At 42.4% G+C, this 13350-nt stretch overlaps 2 protein-coding genes across 2 annotated transcripts in view; both read right to left on the bottom strand.

The window, feature by feature from the left end:
- Positions 1-13350, bottom strand: part of LOC107286489 (lysine-specific demethylase 6A) — a 125027-nt gene that overhangs the window by 109001 nt on the left and 2676 nt on the right. The window contains exon 2 of the mRNA XM_015814863.2: positions 921-970. The gene's annotated coding sequence lies outside the window, so the exon portion shown is untranslated. The remainder of the gene's footprint in view (positions 1-920; positions 971-13350) is intronic.
- LOC107286495 (lysine-specific demethylase 6A-like) overlaps positions 11036-13350 on the bottom strand; it is a 54527-nt gene continuing 52212 nt past the window's right edge. Inside the window, exon 5 of the mRNA XM_015814868.1 lies at positions 11036-11159. Coding sequence (XP_015670354.1) covers positions 11036-11159 — 124 coding nt within the window. The remainder of the gene's footprint in view (positions 11160-13350) is intronic.

Below are 13350 nucleotides of genomic sequence, written 5' to 3'. Positions count from 1 at the left end.
AACACTTGTCCTACAGTAATCCAACTTTTCTAAATTCTGATTGCTACACAATAGAATTAAGTGTTCCTAATCTTTTGTAATTCTGAAACCCAAGGTTTTCCAATAAAATTGAATTGATGAACACTATCAATATCATATCTAGCTAAACTAAGACATTCATCTCCACAATTTGACAATATTGATGACTTAGGAAACTTGAAACTGTTAGACAAATTCATGGAAAAGTAAAGTAGCAATGAACATGGCAACTGCTTTTGGGTTCAAATACAGCATTATAATTGGTAATTACTAGAGAACATTGCAGGAAAAGACTAATACAGGTAGTCCTCAGCTTACACCACAACTGAGCCCAAAATTTATGTTGCTAAGTGAGAAGTTTATTAAGTGAGTTTGCCCCATTTTATGACTTTTCTTGCCATATTTGTTAAGTGAATCATTGTAGTTGTTAAATTAGTAACATGGCTGTAAAGTGAATCTAGTTTCCCCATTGACTTTGCTTGTCAGAAGGTTGCAAAAGAGGATCATATGACTCCAGGAACTGCAACCGTTGTAAATGAGTCCGTTGTCAAGCATCTGGATGTAAATCACATGACCATGGGGATGCTGCAACGGTCATAAGAGTGAAAAATGGTCATAAGTCATATATTTTCAGTGCCGTTGTAACTTCAAACAGTCACTAAGCGAACTGTTGTAAGTCGAGGACTCCCTGTACACTCAAGGGCCTGAGTGAGAAACAGGATGCTGAACTAAACTGGAATCTAGTAGTGATGTCGCGATCTTCTTAATATGGAAATTTTAGCTATGATAAATATCAGTGTAAACAATAATTAAAAATAATCACTGTGTAAGTAATAGATTAAATAGTCCTCTATAAAATAAAAAAAACATACTAATTGCTGGCAATTAAAATATATACAGACCTTCCAGTAGTCAGATTGTAAACTGTAGTACCTCTGGTATGCAGATAATGCTGAAATAAAAACAAAATTATCAGAAAACAATACAAACTATAGGAAGTATAGCATCATGTCTCATCTTAAAAGGTGAATATATTTAATAAAAATATTCTTGCTATATAAAGTTACTGCATGGGAGAAACAGAAAAAAAATCATATAATACCCATTTATACAGAATTTCAGCAAAATTGTCATGGGTGTAATTTATGTGCACATTCATTTTCACATGCATTTACAGATTTTATTTAAATAATATGTGCATCCTGGTGAATATACATTGTGCCTAATAATCAAAAGTCTCATGGGTTCATAGAAATTATGAAATCTACAATTCATACACTAAAGAATTCATGTGAGAACATTTTTTGTGATAAAAAAGCCATATCAAATGGGTAATACTGGAGACCCATATGTATTTATTTACTTTAAAATGCTATTAAATATTTTAATAACAATTTAAAAATTGCAGCACTTTTTTAAAAAAAGCTTGAATTGGACAGAGACAGAAGCAGCAGAGAACTATAGTCGTCTTGCAGCAAGCTGGGCGGGAAACAAATGTAATAAATAAAATAAATAAATAAATAGCAGGAAAGACAGGTTGAGAAGGAGCAGGATGTTGCAGAAATTAGTACCTGGGAACCAGGTAGAGGAAAGAGAGAATCTGAAAGAAAAGATAAAGAATTGGAGGAAAAGGAAGTGGGGATGGTAGAGTGGGAAATTTCAGACTTTAACAGCGAGGGAACATAGCCCAGGAAAAGTAAAAAGTGGAAATCAGAAGCAGAGGAAATGCTGTGAAACAGCCCCAAAAGTAAAGAAGACAAGAAATTTAGGACTAAGGGGTTTTTAAAAAGTTGAGGGGAAACAAGGGAACAAGAACAGCTGATACCCAATCCTTTTGTAGGCTCTTTTTATTTTTCTGTAATAGATGTTTAAAAAAGATTGAGGAGGAAAAGTAAAGGACTACAGGGTAATTACAAAGGGTAACAGCCCCATATTATTTTTAAAAACGACTCTAAACAAGTGAGCACTCAGCTTCAAATACACAAAATAGAATAGGTAAGGTACCAATGAAGAAACTACTGCTCTCCAGATTGCTACCCATCTCAAATTTGCTAAAGACTACTTTGATGATTCAGCAGACTTCTGGAACAACATTCTGTGGACAGATTGGCAGAAAAAATATCTTTCTGCCACTGATGAGAAACATTATCTTTATAGAGAATGAAATGATGCACTTCAACAAAAGAAACATCACAATCATGAAGTGTGGTGATGGGTGTATCATGGTTTGGGGCTGCTCTTCAGCCTCAGGAGATATGGCTTGCAATAGTTATCACAACAACTGAATTTAATTGTATTAACAACTGGACTGAATTAAGCTGAAACTTAAATGAATCTGGATGATGCAGCATAAAACCATTTAGGTAATTTTACAATAAAATTTTACAATAAAAACAAAAGAATTGTGCATTTTAGAGTTAAAGTTCTAGCCTTAATCAAAGGGAAATTTTACAATGTGAAGTGAGAGGTTCATGAAAAAAAGTTCGAAAGAGTCAATGAATTTAAGCCAATATCTCCAAGCTAATGTGAAGGATTGATCAAAAGGTTCAGGAAACATTTGTTTTTTTTACTGTTAAAAGAGGTGTCACCAGTTGCTAAATCTAAAGCTTCACATATGCTTTGTACAATGTTAGTTGGCTTCACATATTCAGTACAAACATGACAAAATATCTATTCTGCGATAGTGAGCGTGTGTGTGTGTGTGTGTATGAAAGAGTATATATGCTTTTGTACATTTATATTTAATACATTTTCATGCACCTACTATTTACAATTTTAAAAGGATATATTGTTTCTGATCTAACATTTTATCAACCTAAGTTTCATTAGGTAAAATTAAACATATTATATGATTAGAATCTCGCATGAGATAGCCTAACTGCTATATTGACTGGGACTGCTGGGAATCATACTTTAGTAACAGCAGGATGCCAGAGATGCTTTGTCACTTGCTTTATGCAGTACAGTTAATACATGGTCAATTTTGTTAGAATCATTTTAATATTTTCAGTCAGCAGTAATATTTGATATAAAATGAAGATAATACATTTTCAGTCTGAGAATTCCTATATAGGTAGTCCTCAATTTACAACTGTTCAATTAACAATGGCTTGAAATTATGGTAGCCTCTGGAAAAGTCACTTACAACCTAAATTCTTGCAAACTATCATACCACCTTCTGCAGTCATGTGGTCATAATTAAGGCACTTGGCAACCAGCTTTCATTTACAAACTTTTGCAGCATGTTTTCTAACTTTCCAGCAAAAAATACTGAGGAAGCTAAAGTTGTTTAATAAAAGGAAGCTAGATTTGCTTAACAACAGTGTGATTCACTTAACTATCACAGTGATTTGACTTAAAACTGCTGTCAAAATGACCATAAAATTGGGTCTGGTTATGTGATGACTTGACATACGACTGCAATGATTTATGATGAAAATTCCAATCACTGTTGTAGTAATATATTAAGGATTAGTGTAAAAAACCTGAAGCACATATGGCTAATATTGTTATTATTGGCAAAGACACTTCTAAAGATTAGAATTTATTATATTTTATGTTTAAAATCCTTTACTATTTTGTTACTCTTATAAGAATATTTAGATATAGATCTTTTATGAGAGTGTAACATTTTATATTTTCTCTGATTATTTGATATATTACTTGAATAAATTATAATGAAGTTATCTAATCCTAATTTATGTTTCACAGCCTATGCTTTAATTGATCATCTAAAAAAATTGCAATTTTATTTATTTGTTGTCATATTCCTTCCCACATACTCCCCCAGGTCAGGTCTATTTTTATTTTAAAGGAGTTGCATTAAATACAAACATGTATGTCTGAATTCCTAAATATAAATAACAGTTTTAAGTGAGGCTGATATACTGAAAACCCAAGAATACAAGGAGACTTACAGTATATGGATAGTCCTTGCTTTATGACAACAATGATCATTCATTTAGACTGGAACTTCTATCGCGAATCATCACATGCTTGATCATTGTTAAATACATGCTGACTGCCAAGACACAATCTGTGATCACATAACTGCGGGGAAACTGTGATGGTCATAATGGCTAGTCATAAATCATTTTTTTCAGGTTTGTTGTAACTTCAAATGTTTGCTAAATGAATGACCAGAAGTCAAGGATTACTTTAATTTTGGGGCCAAAGCTCAGTTTACCCTCCTGAAAAAAAGTATCTGCTATTTTGAATTATTGCAATGCGCTCTACATGGGGCTACCCTTGAAGACTATCTAGAAGTGGCAACTAGCCCAGAATGCAATGACACATGCAGTTTTGGTGCCCAGCAGCTCACCTGAGTAACATCAATGTGCACAAACTGCGCTGGCAGATGCTTTCTGGGTGCAAATCACAATATGGTGATCATCTTTATGACACAGGGCCATGTTACTTGTGGGACCACCTCTCCCTGAGGGTATCTGTATATTCTACTAGTTAGATAAGAGTGTGCATGTTCCTGGTACCCTCCTTTAAATATTGCCATCTGATGGTACCTTGGGAGATCCTACCTTTTTTGTTTTCTGGAGAGCTGAGAAGGGGCGTTGTCTTACCTGAACGCCTTTTCTCAGCACGGAGATGGAGGATCCACCCATGGGTAGTAGACTGTATTCCTGCCCAATCAGATCAAGTCAGCCAAAGTTGCCACGCCCGTCCTGGACCATAGATCCCAGTCTTGACGCGAGCGAAGCCATTGACTGACATAGGACGTATTGGCTCAGAAACTAACTATCCTAGGTAATAGCTGCCCCAAAAGAAATAGGGGGGGAAGGTGGATCCTCCATCTCCGTGCTGAGAAAAGGCGTTCAGGTAAGACAACGCCCCTTCTCCAGCACTGGAGATGGAGGATCCACCCATGGGACATACCAAAGCCTACTGTCCCTTAGGGTGGGAAACAGACTGGTCCGGTGTGGCACTTTGATGAAGTACCTGTTGGAGGACCCTCCTACCGAAGGAGGCCTCCGCGGAAGCGAATTTATCAATTCTATAGTGTCGAATAAATGGAGAAGGCGAGGACCAAGTGGCCGCTCTGCAGATATCCTCTATGGACGCCTGAGTATCCCAGGCCGCAGAGGTAGAAGCACTTCTGGTGGAGTGGGCCGTGACTCCTCTTGGAACCGGCAATGAATCAGCCTGATATGCCCCGGCGATGCACTTCCTGATCCACCTGCCTATTGTGGACGAGGAGACCTTCCGACCCCTGGAAGAAGGGTGGGAAGATACGAACAGGGCCTCCGATTTGCGGAAATCCGCTGTCCGTGAGATATAATAACTGAGCGCCCTGCGGACATCCAAGCTATGCCATTGCCGCTCAAGGGCGCACGAAGGGTTCGGACAAAAATCCGGGAGCACCATGTCCTGGTTCTTATGAAATGGTGAATTTACCTTCGGTATGAAAGTGGGATCGAGACGAAGGATCACCCTGTCTGAGCGGAAAAAACACAGGTCCTTGCGGACCGAGAGCGCTGCCAGCTCAGAGATACGTCGAGCCGACGTGATTGCCACTAAAAAGGCCACCTTGTGGGCAAGGTGTTGAAAGTCGCACGATCTCAGGGGTTCGAAAGGCGGCCTCGTCAAGGCCAGAAGTACCCGTGGCAAGTCCCAGGACGGGTACCTATGTACCGTAGGCGGCCTGGTGTTCGCCGCTCCCTTGAGGAAAGATCTAATCAAGGGGTGATGCCCTAACGACTCTACAGAGTCCCAGGATAGAACTGTGGAGAGAGCAGCTACCTGCCTGCGTAACGTGTTCGGGGCTAGCTCCCTCTCCAGACCCTCCAATAGATATTCCAAAATATGGGGAATAGTGAGTTGAGCAAGTGACAACTGCCTCCTGGAGCACCAGGATTGGAAATTACGCCATGTGGACTCGTAAATTCGGTTCGTGGAGGGACGAGATGCTTGAATTATGTTGATCACCCCTGTGGAACAGAGCTGTCGTGACAAACAAGACCGCTCAAGCGCCAAACGGCTAACTGGAGCCATTGGGGATCCTGATGGAGGATGGCCCCCTGACTGAGTGAGACTCTGTCCGGGGGAATCCACCATGGGCTCGTGATGGATAGGCTCAGAAGATCGGCGAACTAGGGTCTCCGTGGCCAATAAGGAGCAATTAGAAGTATCTCCGCACCCTCTTGGAGAATTTTGCGAACCACCGCCGGAATCAGAGGGAGCGGCGGGAAGGCATACAGGAGACCCGGAGGCCATGGGGACCGAAGCGCATCGATCTGTTCCGCCCCGAGAGGGGAACCGGGAGAAGAACCGGTGTAACTGGGTGTTGGCCGGGGACGCAAAGAGATCCACTAGTGGGCGGCCGAAACGGTGACAAATCTCCTTGAACACCCTCGGATGGAGGCGCCATTCCGAGTGGTCTATGGTGGCCCTGCTCAACCTGTCGGCTTGAGTGTTCTCCTTCCCCGAAATGTGGTCGGCCTTGATGGAAGCCAAGTTGTGTTCTGCCCAGGATCCCAGCAACAGTGACTCGGTCAATAGAGCCCGTGAACGGGTGCCCCCTTGCCTGTTCACGTGAGCCTTGGCAGTCACGTTGTCCGTGAGGACAAGTACATGACGCCGCCTTACCAGAGCGTGAAAATGTCGGAGAGCTAAATGAATGGCCCGCAACTCCAGCCAGTTGATGTCGTGCCGAAGGTCCGAATTGGACCAACGACCCTGTGCCCACTGCGATTGAAGGTGCGCACCCCAGCCAAATAGACTGGCGTTGGTCGTCAGCAGTGTTCGGCCCGGTTCTTTGAACAACGACCCCTTGAGGATGGCTGGCGACAGCCACCATCCGAGGGATCGCACTACCTGAGGAGGGAGCCTCACCCTTTGATGGGAGGCACTGAGGTTCTGCCTCTGAAAGGGGAGCAGGAACCGCTGTAGTTCCCTGGAGCGGAGTCTGGACCACGGAACAATAGCTATGGTCGATATCATTTGACCCAATAATTTGGAAAGGGTGAGCAAGGACGCTGTGCGTCCCCTGCGTACCTGGAGGACTGATTTCCTCAGATTGTCCCGGCGTTCCTGAGATAAGTACACCTTGCATTGCAACGTGTCTATTATGGCCCCCAGATGTAACAGTTTTGTTGTGGGGATCATGTGACTCTTGAGGAAGTTTACCGAGAACCCATGGTCCTGGAGCAGGCTCACTACCATTGTTAGATCCGTCCTGGCGGACTGGATGGAAGATGACTGGATCAGGATGTCGTCCAAGTAACATTGGACCCTGACCGGAACCATCCGTAAGTGAGCTGCCAGGACCGCTAGGATCTTGGTAAACACCCTGGGAGCCGATGAAAGGCCAAAAGGTAGGGCCCTGTATTGGTAATGCTGACCTTTGTAAGCAAACCTTAGGAACCGTCGGTGGGCGAGAGAGATGGGGATATGAAGGTACGCTTCCGTTAGATCGATGGACGTCAGGAAGTCTCCTTTTCTTACGCTTCCTAAGATGGATCGGAGCGTCTGCATCTTGAACTTGCGGTAAACAAGATGGTAGTTTAAACCCTTGAGATCCAAGATGGCCCTCCATCCCCCCGACGTCTTGGGAATGACAAAGAGGATGGAATAAAATCCCCGACCTCTCTGGTCCACCGGAACCGGTTCTATGGCCTGTATGTCCAGAAGATGTTGGACGGCGTCACACATCAACTTCCTCTTTATTTGATTTCGAGGGTATGGGCAAGAGATAAAGTGATTCGGGGGATCGGAGATGAACTCCAGATAGAGGCCGTTGCGTATGGTATTGAGCACCCATGAGTCCGTGCTGGTAGCCTCCCATTGGTGGGCAAAGAGAGATAGTCTGCCCCCTATGGGAATAACCGTCAGGGAGTCACTTGGAGCGCCGGAATGGGCGGCCACTCCCCCGAAAGGGCCGCTTACCCTGAAATTGTTGCCTGGGTTTAGCCGTCTGCCCGTCGTATTGTCTGTCCTGCCTGTCCTGCCTGGCCGGAAAGGGACGAAAAGGCTGGAAGGGCTGGGTGTAAGTGTACCTGTTGTTAGGCCGAAAGAACTGTTTGCGGGGATAAAAAAATTTTCGTTTCTCCGACTTGTTTAGAATGTGGTTAAGGACCTTGCGCTTGTCCTTATTTTCAGTAAGGTATGGTTCTAAGGCCCCACCAAACAATTTGCCTCCTTGGTATGGAGCCGATGACAGGCGCCACTTGGATTTGACGTCGGCACGCCAATGCTTCAGCCAAAGCATACGCCGACCAGTGACGCTGGATGCCATAGCCTTGGAGGCAAACCTGGTGGCTTGGAGAGATGCATCTGATGCATATTCGATGGCCGCTACCATTTTACTAAGGTCCTGGTGAGAGCGGACATCATCAGCTGGGGTACGGGCCTGGAGCTGTTTGAGCCAGCGATGGGCGGATCTATTAAAGAATGAAGCGGAGGAGGCCGCTCTAATCGCCCAAGCTGCAGCCTGATGGGTCTTACGATAAGCGAGTTCGGACTTACGGTCCTCCGCTTTGAGGGCTTCAGAGACGTCTCCGGGTATGGCGGTGGATGAAACCAGGGGACCTAAAGGTTCATCCACTGCAGGTACCTCTAAAGCCTCTTCCAGCTCCTTAGCTACATTATAAAGTCTCTTGTCAGTAGCGCTAGGAAGAGGGAGGGAAGCTGGAGAAGCCCATTGTTTTTGTATATTGGTCATGAACATGGGAGGGCATGGGATGCGATGTTGAGCCGCCACTGGCTCAGTAAAATTGGGATCTAACTCCGGGTCCGGGGAACAGTGGCCGTCATTGAAGGAGGCTCAGATCCCCGGTGGGCTGTGGATGCGACCTTTCGGAGCAGAGTAACGAAAGCAGAAGGATTAAACATGCCACTGAATGCCGGAGCATCAGGGGAAGTCTCCTCCTCCTCAGACATTGGAAACCCTTGGTCAGTGTCCTGGTCATGGAGGGATAGGCCCTCAGAATACGAGGACCCTGATGGTGAGGAAGGTGCTTCATAAGTCTCCTCAGCCTGACCTTGTGTAGGGATGGGATTCGCAATCTGAGGTCTAAGAGGAATCACCCTGGCGTTCAAGGCGCTATCAACTGCCTGCGCAATCAAGAAGGCCAGGCGATCCTCCGAAGGTATGGGGACAGACTCCGTAGGTCGGAGGCCTGCCGCTGTAGGGGTGAAAGTTGCCTCTGGAAGGCCGTAATGTGACCGCGGAACAGGAGGTACAGGGGAATGTGAGAGTTCTCCCGTAGTCCATCCCCTCGGGGAAAAGGCGGGAGGCCCCAAGGGTAGAGTGTATGTTAATCCCTCGGTTTGGGGGGGATCTAGTCTAGCTGCCTTTTGTGCTCTAGAAAACTCCCTTTCTAGGGCCTGATGTCTCCGGCTGGCTTGTTTGTCTGCCCTCTTGGAGGTCTTGTTCGTAGACCTGACTTTGGTTTTAGATGTAGGCTTGTCAGGTCCCTCCAGACTGGGTGGAGCGGCAGACGTTAAGGTGGGTGGAGGAGGCGCAGCGGCTTCTGAAGAAGAATTAGTAGCCTCCATTCTCAGATAGCACAGGGACTCGAGTGGGACCCCCTGGTATCTAGAGAGTACAACTTCTGGGTGAGGACACACGCACTGTGGGTACGTATGGAACCCAGGTACTTTTAGGAACCACTAGGTAATATTATTGGTCGGATAAGGACAGGCACACTGTGAGTATGTCTGGAATCCGGCCTAATTTGAGGAGGAAAAGGACAGATGCTCTGTGGGAACACCTGGAATCCTCGTGGCCAAATGACAAATAGCAGTCACGAAAGGAGTGACTTGGCCCTTAAAATGGCAAACAAGCAGACTAGGAGACACGAGGGCCTGAGAAGGAATTTTCCAGGGCTATTCAGAATTCCTATCACAAGAGAGATCTAACTGCTGATAATGGGGGGGAGATCCCAGCCAGAGGCGGTCCTCAAAATGGCGGCCGAACCTCAAAATGGCGGCCCGTTGATATCGGACGTTTTTTGAAATTAGACTAATTAGCCAAAGAAGGTGGAGGATTCACCAATAGTCAAGACTATACCTGCCTAAGAGCCAGAGTTATACGTCCGTCCATGGGCAAGATCAAGTCAAGACTGGGATCTATGGTCCAGGACGGGCGTGGCAACTTTGGCTGACTTGATCTGATTGGGCAGGAATACAGTCTACTACCCATGGGTGGATCCTCCATCTCCAATGCTGGAGAACATCTGGCTCTTCCCCCAAGCAATGAGCTACGATGGGGGTTGAGAGTATTTGGTGTGGCACTTGGGGGCAAGAGTACCTTTGTTTTTTAACTATGTTTTATGGATTATTGCGAGCACCTAGAGTCATTGTATGAGTTAGTAATGGGATTTATATGATTGCCTAATTAACTGAAAATAAATAATTTTGAAATTGTAATTATCCCGTAATACAAACTTTTCATGTGTCAAGGATACCATGACTGTGCCCCAGTATTTTTCATATATAAGAGTACAGTTACTCAAACCAATCCCAAAGCATGCAAGATTTCCATCACTTGCCAGGATTTCTCTGGATGTTATGAGCCTGTCTGTTGAGTCCGACTTTGAACTGGCGAAACAAAATTTGAGAGGTTCTGAGCTTTTTAGCTGAGGAGCTAGCAGGCTCTCAGTTATCTCTAAATGAGGCTCAGAAAGAGCAAGACTCATTGGAGGATGAGTCAGGAGCAGTCAGGTAATCAGCCACCTGTTGCAGAAACACAGCAATAGAATGAGTCACTTGATACAGATCAGGGGTCTCCAACCTTGGCAACTTTACGACTTGTGTACTGTGCATCGCTGGCTGAGGAATTCTGGGAGTTGAAGTCCACAAGTCGTAAAGTTGCCAAGGTTGGAGACCCCTGATCTAGAGTCTGGCCTGGAAGTCAGACTTTTGTTGACAAACAATTTTCCAACCTCAGACACAGCTTCTTGAACATACATTGCTACTTATTCCTGGACTGACCTTTGGACTAATAAAGTATTAATACTTTCATTTTAAGTTTAAACTTAGCTTTAATTGCTGGATCCTGGATTTATCTTAGTGGAACTTCAGCTTCTGCGATAAACTTGTTTGTTTTTCCTGGGCTCTCACATTTCCATACTTTGGTGAGTTTTACAGAACTCTGATCTAAGTCTGACTTCCTGCATTTGTAATTGCTGGCAGAGGATAGTGGGTTTATATTAGTTTCAGAACCAAGAGAGGCTGAATTATGAAGTTCCATATTGTAAACAAAAGGAAAGAAAAAATAAATGCCCAAACTTAATAAAATGATCATAGAAAAATAAAGTTTTTTAAAAAATTAAAATATAGTAAAGAAAAAAATGAAGCCAATTAAAAAATGTTCTCCCCCTCTGTAAATATATGTGTGCATGTTTGTGCGTGTGTGTGTGTATATGTGTGTGTATATGTACACACAAACATACATGCACATATGCACACATAAATACATATCATTTTTTTCTCCAGATTTTCTCCTATCAAATGCTACTGGGAATGAAAAAAAACATAATCCTGGAGAAGAGTATAAAGCAAAAGTCTTCATTATTTTGAACAGTTCCACTGATTTCCATGTGTATTGTAAAAAGTTAGGGACTCTAGTAGGAATCTATTTTCCCAGATGATATTTTCTTGAAATCTTAAACTCATTGTGGGACATCATAAACAAATCAGATTCAAGGATACCACCCAATTCCAAACTTGGGTAAATAATTGACATATAATAAAGCAGAAGAAAGAAAAACAGTATTTGTCTTTTTCTCCTAAAATCTTTCTGTATAAATAGGAAAGGAAATATCAAGAAGGTTTACTCAAGCAGACCAATCCTGGTCCTTAGACAACATCAATATTGAAACTAAAAAACATATAATCTAAAAAGCAAATAGAATGCCCTTCCCCCATAGCTAAGAGAGTTGCCCAATGATGTAAAAACACTGTATGTTGAGATAATGTTACTTTGCTTTCAGTCTAACAAGGATCAAATCAAACAAGCTCAACTTCATAAGAAATTTGTATTAGTAACGAATATACCATAAATATGAATGTATTGCCAATGTGTAAGATTAAAGAAAATTGATCTAAATTTATCTTTGCACTAGCATAAAACATTGGCACAATAACAAAGGTATGTTTCAATACTAAATTCACTACTGTACTAGTTACATTGTTCCAATTTGGTAAATACAGATAGTCCTTGACTTAAGACTATAGTCGAGCCCAAAATTTCTGTTGCTAAGCGAAACAGATTTTAAATGAATTTTGCCCCACTTTATGATTTCTTCCCATAGTTGTTAAGTGAATCACTGCAGTTGTAAACTAGTACACAGTTGTTAAGTGAATCTGGCTTCTCCATTGAGTTAGCTTGTCAGAAGGTCGCAAAAGGTGATCATGTGACCCCAGGACATTGCAAGCATCATAAATGTGAGTCAGTTGTCAACCACCTGAATTTTGATCAAATGACCAGAGTGCTGCAATGGTTGTAAGTGTGAAAAATTGTCATAATTCATTTTTCAGTGCTGTTGTAACTTTGAATGGTCACTAAATGAACTGTTTTAAATCAAGAACCATCTGTACATAAAAATGCATACTCTATTTATTTGTCTAGAGTACCTGGATTTTCTCAATAATGGAGCAACATGATTTTCTTTTTTCCTTGTATATAGAAATGTTACTGAAGTATTCATATTACTATACCAAGTATCAATATAGATTATACTCCAAATGATTAACCAAATATATATTATTTATGAACAAGACTGCTTATGCATATATACTATTGTGTTTCAAGATGACATTTTTATAATAAATGTACTTGAAATAAAAACAAACTGTGATAACTTAAAAGAATTTAGTGTTCCTAATCTAGCCCTTAACTACTATCTTCAAAAACGTAACTTAAAAGAAATGCATATACTCCAGACAGACTTGTCTAACCTGATTATTTTCAGAAATTATCTTTTTCAAGCAGCTAACAGTGAGAACCCAAAAACAATACAAGATGTAATAGGTATTTTATGGCTCTTTTATCAATATAATTCTAAAAGTAGAAAGCAGAATTATTGATAGCATTATTCAAATGACAATCCAGTATTTTCTAAGTAGTAGCAGATTGAGAGGTTTCAGAGGTAGTTTTTAGCTTAGGAAATCTAATTTACATAAAATAACATAAGCATAGATAAGATATAGGTTTGCAATAGTGGCGAATATCTGTAGCTCGGGTGTAGGATGAGGGTGAAGGTTCGTTCTCCGAGCTTGTGAGTTGGTTTCCAAACGTTTCGTTACCAGGCTAGGTAAGATCTAAACACCGCTGAAGTTGTTACCTAGCCTGGTAACGAAATGTTCGGAAACCAA

This window comes from Protobothrops mucrosquamatus, unplaced genomic scaffold, assembly GCF_001527695.2.
Source record: "Protobothrops mucrosquamatus isolate PMUCROS unplaced genomic scaffold, P.Mucros_1.0 scaffold288, whole genome shotgun sequence".
Classification (NCBI taxonomy): domain Eukaryota; kingdom Metazoa; phylum Chordata; class Lepidosauria; order Squamata; family Viperidae; genus Protobothrops; species Protobothrops mucrosquamatus.
Note: the sequence above shows the minus strand (reverse complement) of the source record. Positions and strands in the feature narration are given on the sequence as shown.